The sequence below is a fragment of the Sebastes fasciatus genome, chromosome 4 (genome assembly GCF_043250625.1).
Source record: "Sebastes fasciatus isolate fSebFas1 chromosome 4, fSebFas1.pri, whole genome shotgun sequence".
NCBI classification, from domain to species: Eukaryota; Metazoa; Chordata; class Actinopteri; order Perciformes; family Sebastidae; genus Sebastes; species Sebastes fasciatus.
The window spans coordinates 12,457,713-12,477,203 of NC_133798.1; the positions used below are offsets into that span (position 1 = coordinate 12,457,713).

At 40.7% G+C, this 19,491-nt stretch overlaps 1 protein-coding gene across 5 annotated transcripts; it reads left to right on the plus strand.

Annotated features, from left to right (window-relative positions):
- The first annotated feature begins 125 nt into the window (after positions 1-125).
- Positions 126-17,797, plus strand: phaf1 (phagosome assembly factor 1). 5 transcript variants are annotated; one of them, XM_074632027.1, is made up of 16 exons: positions 126-1,282; positions 1,471-1,553; positions 2,311-2,394; positions 4,294-4,337; positions 4,710-4,789; positions 4,899-4,993; positions 6,876-6,973; positions 7,744-7,856; positions 8,371-8,504; positions 10,280-10,363; positions 12,281-12,363; positions 13,149-13,192; positions 13,332-13,381; positions 14,014-14,072; positions 14,294-14,366; positions 16,601-16,839. In XM_074632027.1, exons 1-16 carry the CDS (start codon positions 1,219-1,221, stop codon positions 16,694-16,696), a joined length of 1,284 nt encoding a protein of 427 aa, XP_074488128.1. In that variant the 5' UTR covers positions 126-1,218; the 3' UTR covers positions 16,697-16,839. The 5 variants fall into 5 exon arrangements, with proteins under 5 accessions (XP_074488128.1, XP_074488130.1, XP_074488129.1 ...); XM_074632029.1 differs by having other exon boundaries at positions 135-1,282; positions 6,909-6,973; positions 16,601-17,797; XM_074632028.1 differs by having other exon boundaries at positions 1,086-1,282; positions 13,335-13,381.
- Positions 17,798-19,491: the final 1,694 nt, after the last annotated feature.

The following is a 19,491-nucleotide window of genomic DNA, read 5'->3' on the forward strand; positions in this document are numbered from 1 at the left end:
ACAACATGAGCACGTTTAAAAATGCCGAATTTCTCGGTCGACTGTGTCAGCTGACCACAGACGTCATCACGTCAACAGGAGAACGTTGCGTCGAACGCAGGAAGTAGAATTATCAGCTGATCCTGCTGGCTGTTGTTGATGCCTGAAGTTGCTGTTGTTTGGACACTGTGTTGCTCTCATCTGCTGCTGACATTGAAGACACGTTAAATCTGAACAAGGGGACACGGTGGGCACTTACCGGCTGACAGAGTTTATGAGTTACCAGGGAGAGGACTTTAAATGATCGCCCTAGCAACAGAAGAGAAGAGAAGAAGAGCTAGTTAGCAGCCTGAGAGGAACCAGAGAGGCAGCGACGGGCTTTCTTTGTTTATGTCGTGACACTCTGAACCACGATATTCATTTCCTTTGTCTTCAATTTAGATTTTTTTGTTCGTTATTTATATTTGTACTTTATTAGCATCACGCAGAGGGCAGCTAGCTGGTGAGCTAACGTTAGCCTCAGCGCATAGAAACAGTGTTGTTGTCAAGCTTTGATGCTTTCATAACCAGAGGCAGACACACAGATAACAGTGGGGACAGTCGGGTTTGGAGACATTGTTTTTCGTGCCTCTATTTGTTAGGTGTTTGTCACTGAATCAAGTCGGTTGGAGACACTTGGACAGCCCTGTATTACAGAACAAGCTGATGTTACATTGAAGCCTGTTGGAGACGTGTTGTGGCTGTTATCTGTTTGTCTGCTCCTGACGTCCAGTCCAGTGAATTCAGTCTTTTCTTTATCTGTATCGATTTTAAACCACACAAACACAAAGTGATATGTTAACGAACAGCTGGCCTTGTACGTTTTTAGGTTGGCTGGCAGGTTGCGTAATTTGTTTGTGCCAGCTGTCGGGCTTTGCTGGATAATTTGTTAAACTGTTATTTAAAACTTATGTATCTCTGTGAGCCTTAGCTCGTGGCTCTGTGGATGTCATTTTGAATATTTGATTATTTTCTCATCACATATGACGTGAGAAAGTGGCCAGCTTTTACTGTGACCCATACATAGATTGAGTAGGTGTTTGATGCTCACACTCAGAAACAATAAGCAGATAGAGTTATGAATTAAAGTAGTCAGCTGAAACTATTGTGAGACTGTGCTGTGATCGGGGAAAAGAAAGGGTCCCTCGGAGGGTCCCATTGTGTGTTGAGGTGAGGTGAGCTGACCCCCACTACTTGCCAATGCTGGATCTGGAGGTGGTGCCTGAGAGATCACTAGGAAATGAGCAATGGGAATTCGCCTTAGGTGAGTTTTACAACTTTTTCAAGTTATAAGAACAAAACACAGACACGCTATCCATTCATATTTGAAGCCAAGTTTAAAATTATTTTTCTTGCATGTTCATGTTATTGTTAACTATTGATGGCTCCATAAGAAAAACTGTTGCTTCTCTTTATTTGTGTGTGTGTGTGTTTGCATGTCTGTGTTTTCAGGGATGCCATTGGCCCAGGCCATCTCTATTCTGCAGAAACACTGCCGCATCATCAAAAATGTCCAGGTGCTATACAGTGAACAGGTGAGATGGCCAAACGTCTGTCGTTATTGCTCTTTCTCTCACTCCCACACTCAAAAATATTAATCAGCTTGTTTAAGAATCCTCTTTTAGGCAACAGTACACTTTCTTTCAGACTTGTTGCAGCAGTAATTTCAGTAGTTTTACAACCCCACATAGTTGTATTTTTACAACATTGTTTACAACCAAATTTCTGAATTTGGTCAAATATCTGTAGATATATTGGTATTGCCGTGCATCTAGGCTGATAAGTTACAAGAAATGCCAAACATCTGTTTGAGGTAATTCAGAAATATAGTGTTGCTATTACATAGTGTGTCCACCAGAGAGAACTGAAAGGTTTTTGTTACATGTTAATGGAAAAAATTAATATAGGCAGATATATCATTTTCATTTAAAAACAAAAACAAAAAACCATCAGCCTCAAAGATCCAATACCAGTCAGGCTATATTTCAATATTTTCCCCAGGTTCAATAGCTATATCTAAAGCCAGCGAGGGAGGTTGTTTTTACAACACCATGAATCTTAGATTCAAGATTCATTCAAGAGGAAATGGAGGCAGTTCATGTTAACATGAATGACCCCAAATATGAAACCCATACATTCATTCATATGAAACAGTACATTTTTTGTCTCGTTTAAAATCTTAGTGCGTGCCTTGTTTCCCTTAAATTAAGTTGAAAAACAGCTGAATTGTTTGCCTGTCATATCTGTTCATGAGGGCCTCTCTGTTAATTAGTTTGTTTATCTCTCCTCCAGACGCCACTCAGCCATGACCTCATACTGAACTTGACTCAGGATGGGATTAAACTGCTGTTTGATGCCACAAATCAGAGACTCAAGGTAAACATTTTGATTTTAGGGGATTTAAAGGTGCTAAACTCCAAATTCAGAGCATATCTATGAGTGAGGGATTGCCTCGATACAGCTCTCAGCGGCTGAGCCGACGGCTAGCAGCTAACAATCAAATCAAATCAAATCAAATCAAATCAATTTATTTTTGTATAGCGTCAAATCACAACAGAAGTTATCTCAAGACGCTTTATATATAGAGCAGGTCTATGACCGTACACCATAGTTTAGAGACCCAACAGGATCCACCAAGCGCACTGTGGCCAGGAAAAACTCCCCGATTACTGGGAAGAAACCTGGAGCAGAACCGGGCGCAGGGCGGGCGGCCATCTGCCGAGACCGGCTGGGGGGATAGATAGATAGAGAGAGATAGAGAAGCAGCCACAATAGCAGTCTAGCAGCTGTAATAGCTAATACAAGTAGGACTGATAACACAAAACCAATAGTGGTGGATGGAAAGAGTGATAATACAACTATCGGAAAGCCAGCACTGTCCAGCATCTCTCCTCAGTACGTCCATGTGTATTGGTGTGGGACGTCCCTGCGATCGATGCCCGTGCGTTGGTTCCTGCAGCATCAGCATGCTTGCTGGGAGCTCTTGATGTCTTTGGCAGTGATTGAGAAGTGTTATTCTCCAGGCTGCCACATTGTCATTAGGTGTTGGAAATCCCTCGTTAGCATTGGTAGTCCCTCGTACAGACGTAGTTAATTAGGGATGGTAGCAGTTGGTGTCAAGCAGGCACCGACGCGGCAGCAGATGCAGCCACAATACCGGAGACCACCAAGATCCAGGTGAAACCCTGCTCCAAGTGTACCCATGCTCCAGGTATAACCTCGCTCCAGGTGTGACCCCGCTCCACGGTTAGCTGCGAGACAAGGAGGCACAAGGACTCCCGGGAAGGAATGAAGTTAGTAACAACATGGACATGGGACATGAGTATGTACAGAAGGAGAGGGGAGCTCAGTGTGTCATAGGAAGTTCCTTATGACAGTGTGTCATAGGAAGTCCCCCGGCAGTCTATGCCTATAGCAGCTTAAGTATAAGCGTTATCAAAGAGGAAAGTCTTTAGCCTACTCTTAAATGTAGAGACGGTGTCTGCCTCCCGGACTGAAACTGGGAGCTGGTTCCAGAGAAGAGGAGCTTGATAGCTGAAGGCTCTGGCTCCCATTCTACTTTTGGAGACTCTAGGAACCTCAAGTAACCCTGCATTCTGTGAGCGCAGCGCTCTAGTGGGGTAGTAGGGTACTATGAGCTCTTTAAGATATGATGCAATACAATGCACACAATGTGCTGACAGCGCTAACAGTGATAACCTCGGGGGAACCGGAGGGTCGGCGCTATGCTGTGGGTCAGGGCAGCGTTATCAGCGGTAACTGCCATATGAGAGCAGTGGGGCACACACACTGGGAATTACATGCATACGTGGCCGGCCCGGCTATGTAAATAAAGCACTGAGAAGCTCCGATTACAGCACACACAGAGGGAGAGCAACTTCTTTCTCTGCTCAGGTAGACATTACTCCACTATATCTTTACATAGCAAATAATTGTTTGCTGCTATATGAATGCTCTGAATTTCGAATATAGCACCTTTAAAGAGACTGCCTCTCAATAAGCTCAGGATGTGGATACAACATGTATTTATTAGTTAATATTAGACAAGAATTTTAACAGTAATTGAATTAAACTTAAAGTTGTGCTCCAGATATTAAGGATAGAGGGCTGTGGTATTTCTCCACAGTTATTTAGCAGCAGCAGTTGCAAACTTTCCCCCATTTCTAGATAGCTGGCAAATATATTAGACTCCTCTGACCTTGTCATTGACATTAAACTAACCATTTTGTTTTGTAGCCAATGAACCCTAATCTTTATCTTCTTTTTGGGTGACAGGTGATTGAAGTGTATGACCTGAGCAAAGTCAAGTTGAAATACTGGTGAGTAAATAAGCATTTAGAAACTTGTTGAATAACAACAGCAAGAATAAAAACATCTTAGACTCTCAGCTGTTATTGTTATATGGCCTTTATCTACCGGCATGGATCTATATAATGGTCATTGCCTGTATACACTGTCCATTTTATGTTGCCACAGAGATCGTTTTCAACTACAAGTCATAGCTCCTCTTAGATGTACAGCTACGTAGTGAAAAACGCCACAGTAATGGAGCCTGCCTGCATTAATGTGTGTTTTGATTGTCTTTCAGTGGACTCTGTTTCACTGTTCTGGCAATAGCTCCTCCTCAACTAATGCAGCACATCCTATATGAATGTTAATAGATGCCGGCTGTGTGTGTGTTTGTGTTTCAGTGGAGTCCATTTCAACTCTCAGGCCATTGCCCCCACAATAGAGCAAATAGACCAGTCATTTGGAGCTACGCACCCTGGAGGTACTTTACAAAGCATAAACACATTAAGGATGTCTCACGAATGAACCTACATTGTGATCTCATGTATCTCTTTTATGAAATCGTTTCATCTTCATTCCTCTTTGTCCAGTTTACAATGCTGCAGAGCAGTTGTTCCATCTCAACTTTCGTGGCCTGTCCTTCTCCTTCCAACTGGATTCATGGAATGAAGCTCCAAAATACGAGGTGAGAATCAATTTGCGTGTCAGCCAGTTAAAGAGGTTGTTTCTTCACAGCCGTGTGATTGAAGTGATTGATTTTCATATGGAAAAGTCTGAGTTCTCGCCCTATGTTTGCCTTGAGCATGTCCCCGAATCCCTGCCAGCTTGATGTTGTTATAATAAATGATGTGGGACTGAATGAAGACACAAAATGCATGTTAAGAATGTGATTGTCTTGCTTCTTGTTTAAGCTTTTTTTCTTGGATGCCAGTGATCTAAAATGCTTAGAGATGTGATCCTCATCACACCCAAGGATGCAAAACCTTGCTATGACAGATCTTGAAATGTACGAATTCCAGTGTTACACTGTTGAGATGTGAAAGAGTCATTGCAGTGTTATGTAAGCAGTACAAATTTGACTGCAGTAGGGAGTTTAGGGACTTGGGTTAGCTCAGGCAACATGAGTTCATAATTAAATTCTCCAAGACAATGCTGACACCCAGCAGTTTACAATTCAGATTATCTAGACAATATGACATAGTCCAGTTTTTACACACAATCTGCAAACCCGCATGCTTATACATGCACAAAGTGTTAGGTTTTGGCCTTTGTGTTATTGTTTTTGGATTAAAGTTTGAATTAGTCAGATTACTGTCTGTACTGTACAGCTGTGGAAGTCTGGGATGACGCATGTCATGAACCAGCTGTTCTGCCGTCTGCTCCATTCTGCAGCTTGCTACTGTGAAAGCACACATCGCATATTGATGTTTTTACTGCTTCCTCAGCTGACCTCTCATTCCATCTACAAGTTTTTTTGCAGTTTATCGCATCTTTTTTGGTTTAGCCATTCTGCTGCTCCAACGTATCTTGTGATATCATAGTAACTGCATTGATTATTTCTTAAACCGTCCAATCCGCCCAAAGCTGCATGCTGAGTTGGTTTAATGGTTTTGTTTGATTTCAACACCTTGTGCTTGCTTGTCAACTGTAGTTGTGTGCAGGTACAAACATCGTAGACTCAGCTTCTAGTTTGAGTTAGAATATTTGCATTTCTTTGTCTAAAGCTCAACACTCAGCTGTAGTTTGTTTCCAGTTTGTGTTATGAAGGTCTAAGATGTCAGTTGAATGCATCTGAGATCCCATGTGATTGTCTTTTAGATAAAACTGATACAGTGTACTGAGAATATAATAAAAACACAGAAGGCTTTATATTGCATTATGCTCGAAACATATCCCAACCTCTTTGTCTTTCCCACATTTGTTTGGACGATACCCCATAACGACAATGGGAAAATTCACGCAAGCTTCTTAAATTGTTCATTTAATTCAATTAATTTAATCTCTTGAATAGTGGTTACTGTATGCTGCTTTTTTTAAAGAATACTTTTAACTTTCCATTGACCTCAGGGCAAATAAGCATCGTAATACTAAAGATAACTTTTTTTTTTTTTTAAATCTTTAAAACCTGCAAGCGTTTGCTTTAATTCAATATCAGAATGACTCATCTGCAGCCATTTTGCATCTCTGTTGCTTGTAGGTGATGAATGTAACTTGGAAATACACAAAGAAGCATAGAAATGAAGTAACCTTCTGCTGAGTCACATTGCATTTTGCTAGGATACAGGACCTCGCTCAGATTAAAAGTTGCTACCTGACAGAGATCCAAATTGAATTAAAATGTAGTGTCACCAATCATGGAAACATTGTGTTTGAGTTTTTACCTCTGAGTATTTAGGTCAGTCAGTGTGTTATGAGACATCATCATAAAAATGATTATATTCTTTTGTACTTGGCTACTACAACTTTGTAAAATGTATTTCTGTAAAACATCTATTTGTTGTTAATATGCACACACAAACACAGTATATACCAGTCCCGTACTACTCCCAGTTGTTTTGCTTTGGCAGCCTAACTTTGCCATGGGTTTGGCCTCCCTGCAGATTCCACATGGGGCCATGGTCAAGAGGATGCACATCTACACTGGCAACAACCTGCAAGAAACGAGGTAACGTACAAACAGATGCAAATACACAAACTAGACCTCACTTGGAGAGGATATATCTTTACCAAAGGGTGCACAATGCTCAAAGTTTATTACTCTAATGATAGACACTCTTTGGAGGAGTGTACATTTGATTGGATTGTTAGCCACACAACCAAGGCCAGTGGAATTTGTTTTCGATACAGTAGCCTACATAAATCCAAGTGCATAAATGGACAGCAGCAGTTAATCATGTAATAATGCTTGTCAGTGGTGAGTGAGGAGGGATGAGTTCAGTTTCCCGATGGCTAATGGAAAAAAAGCTGTTTGTGAAGTGTGTAGTTCTAGTCTAGTTTAACTTCCATCTGAATCTGCATCAAACTACTCAGTGAAAATAAAGCAAACATTTCCAAAACTAACCAAAAACTAACTGAGATCTGTTAGCCAAAAACTGAACTTAGTTGGCCGCATTGGAGCAAACTAGGCCTACAAAACAGGTATTTTGTGAAAGAAGCAGATGATCATTGATTAATGACTATTAGTGTGATAGGCCTGGAACAATGTGAAAGTCTAAGCTTTCATGATTATTGTGAATATTGGTCAGTAAGCAGAATTTGAATCATAATTCTCCCATGTGGCAAAAGGAAACCACACCACATGAGATTCTTGTTTCACATATTAACATGACGTGGAGTTTCCACAGTTTAACATGTGACAAACTGAACAAATGTGTGGAGAACAACAACAACAAAAAACACATAAGAATACACGCACACTGTACTCTCTGTCCTCAGAGCTCCAGCGATGCCGTTGGCTTGTTTCCTTGGTAACATCTTTGCAGAGTGCGTGGATGTCCTGAGAGATCTGGCAGGGCCTCTGGGGCTCAAACTACGCCTTCTTACTGCAGGTAACATATGTCTCTGTGTACTGCTCGAGGACTGCGAACTAAGATTTATGATTATAATCAACGTGTGTCCAAAGTGTTTCCTTCGCATATCCTCATATCTACATTTTTGATTCACAAGATGTTTTCTTTTTCTCTTGCCTCCAGACTTTACTTGATAATCTGTCACACTGCTACAAAGTTGGAGCTAAATAAAAAATCCATCCCAAATGTTTTTTTGAACATTTTGTTTGTTAAAATATTGTCCGTATTGATCACGCTAAATATGTCTGTCTCCACTGCAGCAGAAGCTCAAGCTATTTAACTGTTTTTAAAATGAAGTAACCCTAACATGGACAAACAGATTTAGCTGCAGGTACCTGGCTGGATAAATCTAGCTGTGCAGTAAACATAAAACATGTTTTTGTCCAACAGTCCACACCAAGGGAGACAATCATTGTCACTGAAATGCTTCTATCCATTTATCTAGCGATTTAATTGAATTCCTTTCCTGTTCTATCGCAATGTGTGAGTGCAGGCTGTGGTCCAGGTGTGATGGCTGATTCTAAAGTGAGGTCCCTAGAACGGTGCATCTACTTTGGAGATTCATGTCAGGATGTACTGGGTGCTCTGGGCTCGCCACATAAAGTCTTCTATAAGTCTGAGGACAAGGTAGGAAAACTCTGTTCCTTTCAGTGTTTATGTGTTGTTGTTGAACTTTTGATGACACCGACAGTTTTACAAATGACTTAACCCTTGTGCGTCCCTTTCAAAAACAGGCTCCTTTCACATCAGCCATTTTGACATGTCATAGCATGGTCCCACTTTATTTAGTGTGTCACAGCCATTCCAATCACCCAGCATGCACAATACCAGCGGTCTGTACTATGAAGCGGGATTTGGGGTCAGCAAGGTCACTTCAGGTTTAACTCTGGGTTTTCAGTTCTGTGACGGTGGTTCACTTCTTACCGGGGTAGATCACCATGGTACAACTGAACACCTCCGGAGCAGGTTATGTTCCAGATAAGAGATCCAATTCGTACAAAAGCCTACTGACCAATCAAAGCTCTGTGCGCAGATCGTAAGATAATATTACACAGAGACGAAGACGTTACAGTCATGATCCAGGCTGAAAGCAACTCACTTTAAACTGCCAAGTGCAGAAGGGACAGCTGACTGTGTGCTGTGGGTGCTTACTGCTTTGAATTGTGTTTTTATATTAATTTTTTTATTTGCTCCGGCAGTGTGAAAAGGAACTTTTCACACTGCCGGAGTTGGGGACGCAACTGAAAGAAGGCTGAAATAGTCATAGACGTCACAATTATACCATATGCATAATGAAGTGTTATTTATTAATCCATTCTATTCTGAGAGCTTTTTATAATATCACTGCCCCATCTAGAAGACTATATCTGACTTTTGAGTATTCCGTTAAATTATGTCTGTTCATTTACGCATTTGGCAGCTTCAACTGTGTTGCTTTTATTCTGGATTGTGTGTTTAACTTCTTCGTATTTGTCTAATATCATAGTTTACTCTTCGTTTTTAAAAATGTGCCGCTCTGCTGACAGTAGACTTGTCCATGTTTGTGATTGGTCACATGCTGCAAACACCGGCCTTTCATGTGAACGCGCTAATAGCCAGATTGAGAAACCCTGGGTTGATTTACCGAGTTGATAACCACCTTCGTAGCACCGCTTAGCGGGATGGCGTTTGTTAGGGTCAGTTAAGCCAGATAACGAGAAGATACCCTGGTTATGTTGAACTTGCTTCGTAGTACAGGCCTCTGGGTCCTGGCCCACCTAAATGGAACATGGCCATAATTCATGTTATTAATTACACCTGTATTTATTCTGCAATGACATGTCAAAATGGCTGTTGTGTAAAGGGCCTATTATATATTACTATTATTTTCCACTTTCACTGAAACTTCAGTTCTGATCATCACTACCAAATATTCGTTCAGAATTTTGAATTTTTACCCTTTAAGTGGCAGTTTGTATGAAAAAAAATATCTCGATGATTAGCACCAACAATGATTTTGATGCGTTGCATCAAACACTACAGTGCTCCGTAATACAGCAACAATAACCAGAGTGGAAACCAGGAAAATAGTGCATTCGCCCCGTAAAACGAACATGAAAAAAATGGCGCAATCTGGTGGTAAAATAGAAAAAACTACAATTTTGAAGCTAGGGCTCCAGATTAACAGCCTGATGTATTAGAATGCATGATTTTATGCTGTAATGTCTGTGGGATCAATAATTATGATTTTAATGAGTTTCAATGGGGACATTTTTGTCCTTAAGGGTCTGAAACACGACTTCAAATAAATGAAAATGTTTCTCTGTATCTGCTGAACTTGAAAGTAGTCAGCCGTAGCATTAACAGTGAAGATATATTTCGGCATTTATCTTCTGTATCACTTTCGTTCTCGTTTATTTTAGATGAAGATCCACTCTCCGTCACCTCACAAGCAGGTTCCTTCGAAATGTAACGACTACTTCTTCAACTACTTCACCCTCGGAGTGGTACGTAAACTTGGCCTAGGCTAATTTGTATACTTTAGTGATTGTGTTTTTTATGTTATTGTACTCATGCAGTTATTATTGAGAGACTTCATTCACTTTAAGTTAAGTTGAGTCATAGTTTGTTTTGAAGCCACAGACCATAGATGTTTGATGTACTTTAGAATTACAGTTACAATGTCGGGCACTCGGCTTGTTCATGGTAATGTACTTTTTGGAACGAAATGATGACAAGGTTTCAGTGAAGCATAGTATGTTACTGCTGATGATGGTGACCAGCCCAAGTTCCGGCTATTGGAGGTGGCAAGTACATGCCAGTTACATGACATCAAAAGAGGTAGTTTGGGTGTTTTGAACTGGGGTTGTATGAGGTACCTACAGTATCAATAGTCAGAGTATTACCTACAGTAGATGACCGTCGGCACACCCTCCTGTCCGTTTGACTCCTGTCAGTCAAACAGACAGGAGTACTCAGCATGGGAGCAAAGCAATGTACTGCTGTGGATGGGGTTGGCAGCAAAACTTATGTTAGCCACCTAAAAGAAAGCCCCCCTAAAAAAATGTATATCAGTTTGAGTGTACGCTATATTTAGAATATTTTCACCGCTTTACCTTGCCATCTGAAGCCATTATATCCATCTATGTTCTCCTCAAAGCCACCAGCCTACATTGACCAAAAAATGTATTGGCCTCGATCAGTTAGTTTGTTTTATTGTGTGACTTTGGTGAATCCGAACTAACCCTTTTAAACACCAAAGTCACACACTAACACACACAAACTGTTCGAGGCAGCGGCAGACCATCAACTCCCGTGTTCTGCGAGGTAAAATTAATGTTTTTGTCAATGAAGGCTGGTGGCTTTGAAGAGAGCATAGATAACAGCTTCAGTTCCCCATCAGAAAGGGCTGTCAGCAAGGTGAAGCAGTGAAAATATTCTTAATATAGTGTACACTTAAACAGCAAATCATTTTTTAGGTGGGCTTTTCTTTTAGGTGGCTAAAATATGTTTTGCTGATGGCAAATGGATGTTCCGTTTGAACTGGGAAGTCAGAAGTTCCGAGTTCCTAATCAGAAATTTGAACTGGAACGCCCCCAGAAGTCGGATTTCATACTTGGAAAGTGCGACGGACCTCACCAACCCTAACCTCAAAATCCAAGATGGCTGCTCTGTGCATCAACAGTAAAATGGCTATAGTAATATACTGTTTATGAACACTTATGTCTTATTTGTGTCTCATTAATTCAGTCAAACACACAGTACTCTCCAACTATCTGTGGACATATTGCTATGGTGTTTGTACGTGCAAAATACCGGCGTAATATGTTGTTAGCAACTGATATTGCTATCAATGTTCTAACCTGGCTGCAGCAATCCCCATTAAGTTTTCCGACTTGTTGTACTGGAACGCGGTCAACTTGTGTATGACGTCATTTCCCAGCGCAATACACTGACTGACTATAGATAAGTACCTCATACATCTCCACTTCAGAATTCTATCCATCCCTTTAATGTCACATTTTTTGTTGATGGATAATACACTACTGCGGTAATGGGAAATGTATATCAGCCAAAATGTGGACAGAATTGTGAATTCACAACTATGATAGTCCTTGCAGTGCATGGAAGTGAAGTTTGTGAATGTTACAGCAGTACGTGTACTTCAGCCAAAGTAGGGTTCATGGAAGTGTTTATTGCAGGACTGTTGGACTGCATTACAGCGTCCAGGAGTTTCTATTTTTCTGTTTAGTGTGAAATCTGTTTTCAGTCATATTGCACTAAAATATTCTGGCAGTTGGTATTCAGATCCTCTGAACAGAAAGCTTGAGCATCTGCTCAGTGGCCAGCTGGCAATACTGGCTGGTAATAATGAATGGGTGGCGCAAAAGCAATCTTAAAGATGTTGTTTTCTTATTTTTCAGGATATCCTGTTTGACTCTACAACTCACCTGGTTAAGAAGTTCGTCCTCCATACCAACTTCCCCGGACATTACAACTTCAATATGTAAATATCTTGCTGTCTAATTACTTAATTGTTCCTGCTGTATTTACCAAGTTAAATGCAGATAGAAACAAACCTTTTACCATATCATAAGCAGACATAATCCATTCATTTGCCAAATACATACAATGTGAAATGTGCCACGTGGTGAGTGGGGAAAGATACTTTGAAATGTTGAGCCGACAACACGGGCTGTGTGCAAACTGAGGGTTTGAAGTGAACAACCAACTTATTAAAGACCTGTTTTACAAAGATTGAATGGAAATAGATGAATTAAAACTCCTCAATTAGCATGCTCAATCAAGCTACATCCCACATGGTAACAGCTAGCTAGCAGAGACTAACAGAAGGTGTTAAGAAGTTATAAACTGTGTGCCTTAGGCTACTGGTTATCTGAAATAAAAATACATATTCACTCCAGTAATATTATCAAAGCCTATATGAAAGCATGTAATCCTTTGGCTCAGACAGTGCAGTAGTGTTGCCAGTAGTGTGGGCTGCACATGGGACGGAAAAATGTACTGTACATGCAGAGGGTTGTAATTTTACTGAATTCCTATTTAATGGGATGCTGCCATAATATCTGCACATGTGATGGAAATTTACCGACCCCTTTGAAACCCTAATACTGCATAATTTATATGTTATTATCTACAGTATATCCAGAGATGGTATTATGTTATTAAGTTAAGCCATATTTCTCTATTTGTACGTCTGACACTGTAGCATTTCTGCCCTTAGTTTGATTGTTCCATGCTTTTGATTATGTCTTTTTTCTCTCATCACAGATATCATCGGTGTGACTTTAAGATTCCACTAGTCATTAAGAAGGGTGAGACACTTATCAGTCATGAATCTCTCAAAGAATGAACAATGCGTGTGTCTCAGTCAGCATGAATTGTACGATGTTGATTTTTAATCGGCCTCTCATCTAATGCCGGTTTCTCTGTTTCTGTGTCCCTGAACTCTAGAAGGAGCTGATTCTCAGACGGAGGACTGCATCTTAACCACCTACAGCAAGGTTAGTTATAGAGCAAATTTATAGAGCTGTTATATTTTGGCAGACATCAGTGCTTTGTTGTAAATTCACAAGGTGGCGCTATGATAGGGCTGTAATGATCGGACTTGGTCTCTTGGCCTGGTGTCTTTTTAAGTGAGTTCAGCTTTCTAATTTAGACTCCGTATCACCAGTTATTTTTTCTCTGGCATCTCTAAAACCTGCTCTCTGTATCACGAGTGAACTCTTTGTTTCATATCCATAAAAGTTGGATATTACGACATCTGTTTTATGCTACTGATGTCACTTTAGACGAAGTCATGCAATCAAAGTCTTGTAATAACACTTTTATTTGCTTGAAAAAAATTCTTATGGAAATGTTCGCTGGTGTTCGAAAACAGGAAACAACATTTGATCTTTACTTCAGCGATAATGTGATGATCTATAATCTCTGTCTCCTTTTCTACACACAGTGTTCTATCTGAATATATTATGCCATTGGAAACAGCTGTGCTATCACCTAGAAGCTAATAAATCCGCAGAATAATTGTTGTTCCCCTATTAAACCTTTTTATACAGGCCTTTGTGATACAAGGCAGTGGATAAACAAGTCTTTGTCTCTTGAATCGTCTGCTAACATTTGGTTCCTCTGTCAGTGGGATCAGATGCAGGAACTGCTCGGTCACCCGATGGAAAAACCTGTAGTGCTCCACAGGTACATACACATGCTCTTGAATCTACACAGACAGAATGGATCACATTGTTCTGTTAAATGTGTCCCACATACATTTTGAGATAATTTCTTAGCATATTTTAATGACGTTGTTGGTTTACAATTACAACATTCAAACTGCAAAATTTGTATAACTAACATTTTTTGGACATTATCCAAAATGAGTGTCTTCTTGGAGATCATCAGATGTTTGTGTTTGACAGGTCCTCATCAGCCAATAACACCAACCCCTTCGGCTCTACCTTCTGCTTTGGACTGCAGAGGATGATCTTTGAGGTCAGAACACACATCTCTGTAGCTTTAGCTACCATTTGAGTGTGTACAGTATGTGTGAATCTATAGTTAAAGTGGCAATCCTTAAGATTTCAGTCCTGGTTGATTTGGCGACACCCTATTTACTGGTGGTAACAGCAAGTGTTGTTGCGGATGTTAGGAAGAAGACTTTAAACTAGTGATTGAGACCATAAACTCATGTTTACAATGTTTAATGTGAAGAAGCAGCAGTAGGAAATGTTCGGTTTGCATTAGCAGTAACTTAATACAGCATTTTTTTACGGGAATGTTGCCACAGACACCCAGATCATAATACTGCAAATATATAAATATTGAAATACTTTCATCAGCGGGCCATAGGTTCAATCACCATTGTGTTACCTCATTCGGCGATAGATAGCGACTGACTGACAGACATTTATTTAAAGGAACAGTGTGAAGGATCTGGCGGTATCTAGCGGTCAGGTTAAGATTACAACCAACTGAAGCCTCTCCCGTGTGCCAAGCGTTTAGGAGAACTGCGGTAATGCGAAAACGCAAATGGCCCTCTCTAGAGCCAGTTTTTGTAAGAGTAGCATAGGTAATTTGGGGCAGAGCCAGTGCTTGGATTGTGTGTGTACAAGGGAAGTGAGTGGTGAAGCAAGAGAGAGAGAGAGCGTCGGCGACGGAAGCGAGTAACGTTATCGACTGCGGCCCAAGCCATTCTTTGTTACTGTAGAAACATGGCGGTGCAACATGACGGACTCTGTGAACAGGACCCGCTCCCTATGTAGATATAGACGGCTCATTACTTTCAGGTCATTATACACAAATGAAAACATACTTATAAATATTATATTCCATTTCTGCCAATAGTTCCCCCTAATTGTTACACACTGTTCTTTTTAAATTACAGTCTCCAAGATTGCCACTTTAACGTATACATACATTGGTTGTCTGAGCGGCTCATTAAAGAGACCTCTATAACCACTGTCTAAAGTTACAGCAATGCTGGTGTTTACTTTATTTTTTCATTTCCAGATTGTCAAAAATGTACCTTACATTAAATAGAAATTCTGCAATGGTATTACAACAGTAGTCAAACTCATAGGTCACAAGTGGACCAGAATTTGACCTTAGAGTTTTGTCCACAATCTTAATTTACATGTACAGTTTTACCTGAGGTGATTTTCATTAACATTGTGCAGAAGGTAAAATAGACTGCATATTTTACTCCATAAATATTACTAACATACCAGATTCAGACAGGAGTACACTTATGGATGTGATCCAAACCGAAGTCTGTCCAAGGTTTTGGCTGCTTGGCCTCAGTTTGCTTGAAACAGTCTTTTTGAAACAAACCCATGAGAATGGACTTTGTGTTCGAACACAGTATTTCTGAATATTTCAACTCTTTACCGTTGTATGTGATCCAGTCCATTCTAACTAGGGCTGTCAGTCGATTAAAATATCTATTCAGGATTAATCACATGATTGTCCATAGTTAAATGTGATTAATCACACATGTATCTGTTCATAATGTACCTTGAAGGGAGATTTGTCTTATCAACATCGGAGGGGGCAAATATGCTTGCTTTATGTATGTATATATTTATTATTGGAAATCAATTAACAACACAAAACAATGATAAATATTGTTCAGAAACCCTCACAGGTACTGCATTTAGCATTAAAAAAATATGCTCAAATCATAACATGACAAACTGCAGCCCAACAGGCAACAACAGCTGTCAGTGTGTCAGTGTGCTGCCTTGACTGTGACTTGCCCCAAAACTGCATGTGATTATCATAAAGTTGGCATGTCTGTAAAGGGGAGACTCGTGGGTATCCATAGAACCCATTTACATTCACATATCTTGAAGTCAGAGGTCAAGGGACCCCTCTGAAAATGGCCATGTCAGTTTTCCTCGCCAAAATTTAGCGTAAGTTTGGAGTGTTATTTTGCCTCTTTCATACACTAGTATGACATGGTTGGCACCAATGACTTCCTTCGGTTTTTCTAGTTTCATATGATGCTAGTTTCTTCACTATAGCTTTACTTAGCCCGGTACAACCCTCTGAAAGATCGACTAGCGACTGGGCCCGACAGCTTTTAAAGAGGTTAATTTAAAAATTGCAAATTTAGTTAATGCGTTAAAGAAATTAGTGGCGTTGAAACAAATTTGCGTAAACAGGTTATCACGTTAACTTTGACAGCCCTAGTTCTAACACATACCTTCTGTATATCTCTTCCTCAGGTGATGCAGAATAACCACATAGCGTCAGTGACCCTGTACGGTGCTCCACGGACCGCTAGTCAAGCCCGACCTGAGTCCAGTAGTGGTTCCCACTGAACATCACTGAACAAATAACCGGAACCACATCCCATTCTGGCCTGTCCTGAATCTAGTTCCTCTGCTGACTGAACCTCTAACCCAGAACCAGATTCTTAACCAAGCAGACCTAACCCAGAACAGCAAAGTAATTCATACCCAGCTACTCATTGAAGAGAAATGCAACCAGAACCCAGAATAACCAAGTCACACCTGGCATGTATCAACTTTTTCCTGGTGGGTCCTAAGACTTAACTCTTCCAATCAGACACACCCGGTCGGCGCAGTCAACACAACCCAGACTATCCCAGGACCCAGGATCTAGTGACATGGTCGCAGTGCTGGACCACTGATACTTTGAAATGAAACTAATGAAATGGTTGTGTGGGAATATCACGGTGGTGCTGCAAACCGACATGGTGAAGAAATCTGTGCTCAAGGAGAGCTCAACTGTTTCATGTTCCCATCCAGTGACTGGATTTGCCCAGAACCACAGAAGAAGAGTTTGTCCAGACTATAGTTTGGATGGCATGGTTCCACCAGTCAGATGTAATGGCAGCCTGTATATGACAATAACCTCCATAACATTGTGGTGAGATGATCAGCATTTAATTATCATCTGCAACAAATCTCTATGAAAACTGCTGTGGCCAAAGAGTTGACACAAACTCTTGCTTGACCCGCTGAATAAACATCAACCTACCACACTGCCAGCCCAACCAGTACCGCCTGTCTTCCTGCCACAACTTCAGAACCAGGCCCAACTGGCTCAATCAAAACCCGGACACATTTAAAGAACCAAACCCACCCAGCCCAACCAAGAGCCATCAGAGCCATCAGAGCCATCAGAGCCAAACGCATCGGAAGCTAATGAGGACTGTAACCAGAAAAACATGAGAAGCCAGATTCTGTCGTATAAGAGAAGAACCAAGAGACCAGAACACACCCACAACGGCCCGGGTGACCAGATGTGAAGCCTCTCAAAGCAAAACGATCCAAACATGGTCAACATTATCGCCTCCCTCTTCAACCTTCCCACTCACAAGTCCTCCAGATTTCAGTGGTGCCCACAAACACACACAGACACACACTCGAGCACACAGCAGTAAACACTCTATTAAACCCACCACAGCTGTTGTTATTTGCAACTCTGGACATTGACTCGTCTGTCTCCTCACTTACACACACACACACCAACACACACTCACATGAATGAGCATCTGCATGTGTTAGGCTGCTGTTTTTCTAAATTGACCTTTCAACAGACTTTAATTCAAACACACGCACAGCATTTCGGTCCCTTCACTGCTACACTTGCGTGTCTTTCTAATACAGGAAGGCTGGTTTATCTTTTTAAAAGCAAACAACACAAACACGGAGACATGCAGGCATGACACGAGGATTTGCATGAACTTGGCAAATGCTTTTGAATGAGAGGAAACTTATTATAAGCACAAACTGGCAACCTGTTTTGTTTATTTGGTCCTGCATGTTGTAAGGGGCATAGATTTTTTCTCTCTCTCTCTGACCTGCTTCACTCACTCACACCACGACCATTTTCATTGTGTTCCCTTTTTTACATTTGCACTAATACACACCTTTTTACTTGATTGGTTGATTGTGCCCTATCCTCAGAGATGGATTGAGGAGACATTTGGAGAGATAGTGGTGTATGTTTGTGTGTGTGTGTGTGTGTGTGTGTGTGTGTGTGTGTGTGTGTGTGTGTGTTTTTATCCATAAATCCAGTCAGAAGAGAGGTCCACCCACGGTGCATGGTGTATGCAGTCATATCCTCTGTATTACACTCTTCTCCTTCTTTCTTCATCTCTATATCTGATTGATGCATCGCAATTCATCCCTCAGCAATGTCTTTTCTTTCGTCATTGAATTGCCAAATGCTACAGCCAAAGATGTTTCAGGATGCTTTCATTTGAACTGCTGACATTATCACTGTAGTCTCTTTTGTCTACATCTGCCCTATGGAGAGAGTCATGTGTTGGCCGTCTCCCTTCTCTTGCGTGTTTTGTGTCAAACCTGCGCATCAAAGTCATTGCCCCCGGTAACGCCTCTAAATTCAGCTCCTGGTTTCTGTAACTGCTGACAATAATTACACAAGACGTGAATAGCTGACGTGTGTATTTTGAAACCAATCAGCCTGTTTTTCATTAGGCTTTGGTTACAGCCAGAGACACGTTAACAATAGTAGCAGTCTCTTGTACAGTTATTATTGTTGTCAGAGAGCTGTAATTTAAAGAGTTCCCATCATTTCTCTGTTAATTCAGTACATTTGAACCCATTTAGGAAATGGGCAAGTCATTCCTTCATCATAACATTTGTTTCCCTCCCAATGTCTGAATTTAGGATCTTTCATCATAAGCATTTGAATAAAATGTGTATTAATTTTAATACACACATTCTCTTTTATTGTCCCTTGATACAAATGCCATTTGCTTTTTTATTTTTCACTATTGCTGAATTTATGATTGCTCGAATGTGTAAAGGCATCAGGGTTGAAGTCGGGGCCCGTATACATGACGAAATGTCGAAAGTGCTGACCGGAGAATTGAGAGCATAAAAGTTGGCTGCTTGTAGGTGATTTGCAGAAATACAGTATTTTTTTCAGAGCGGGTAAGATATTATTATTTGTTCCGCCAAGTTTGTCGTGAGATGTATCGAGCAACTTGAAGTGAGTTTGGACGTTCGAACTGGCTTCTTTGTGTTATTTTATTTTGTATTCATTACTAAGATCTTCTACATGTTCTGTAACAACGCCGACTGACTAAATTAATTGGTTGATTGTTTGATTTCATCCCTCA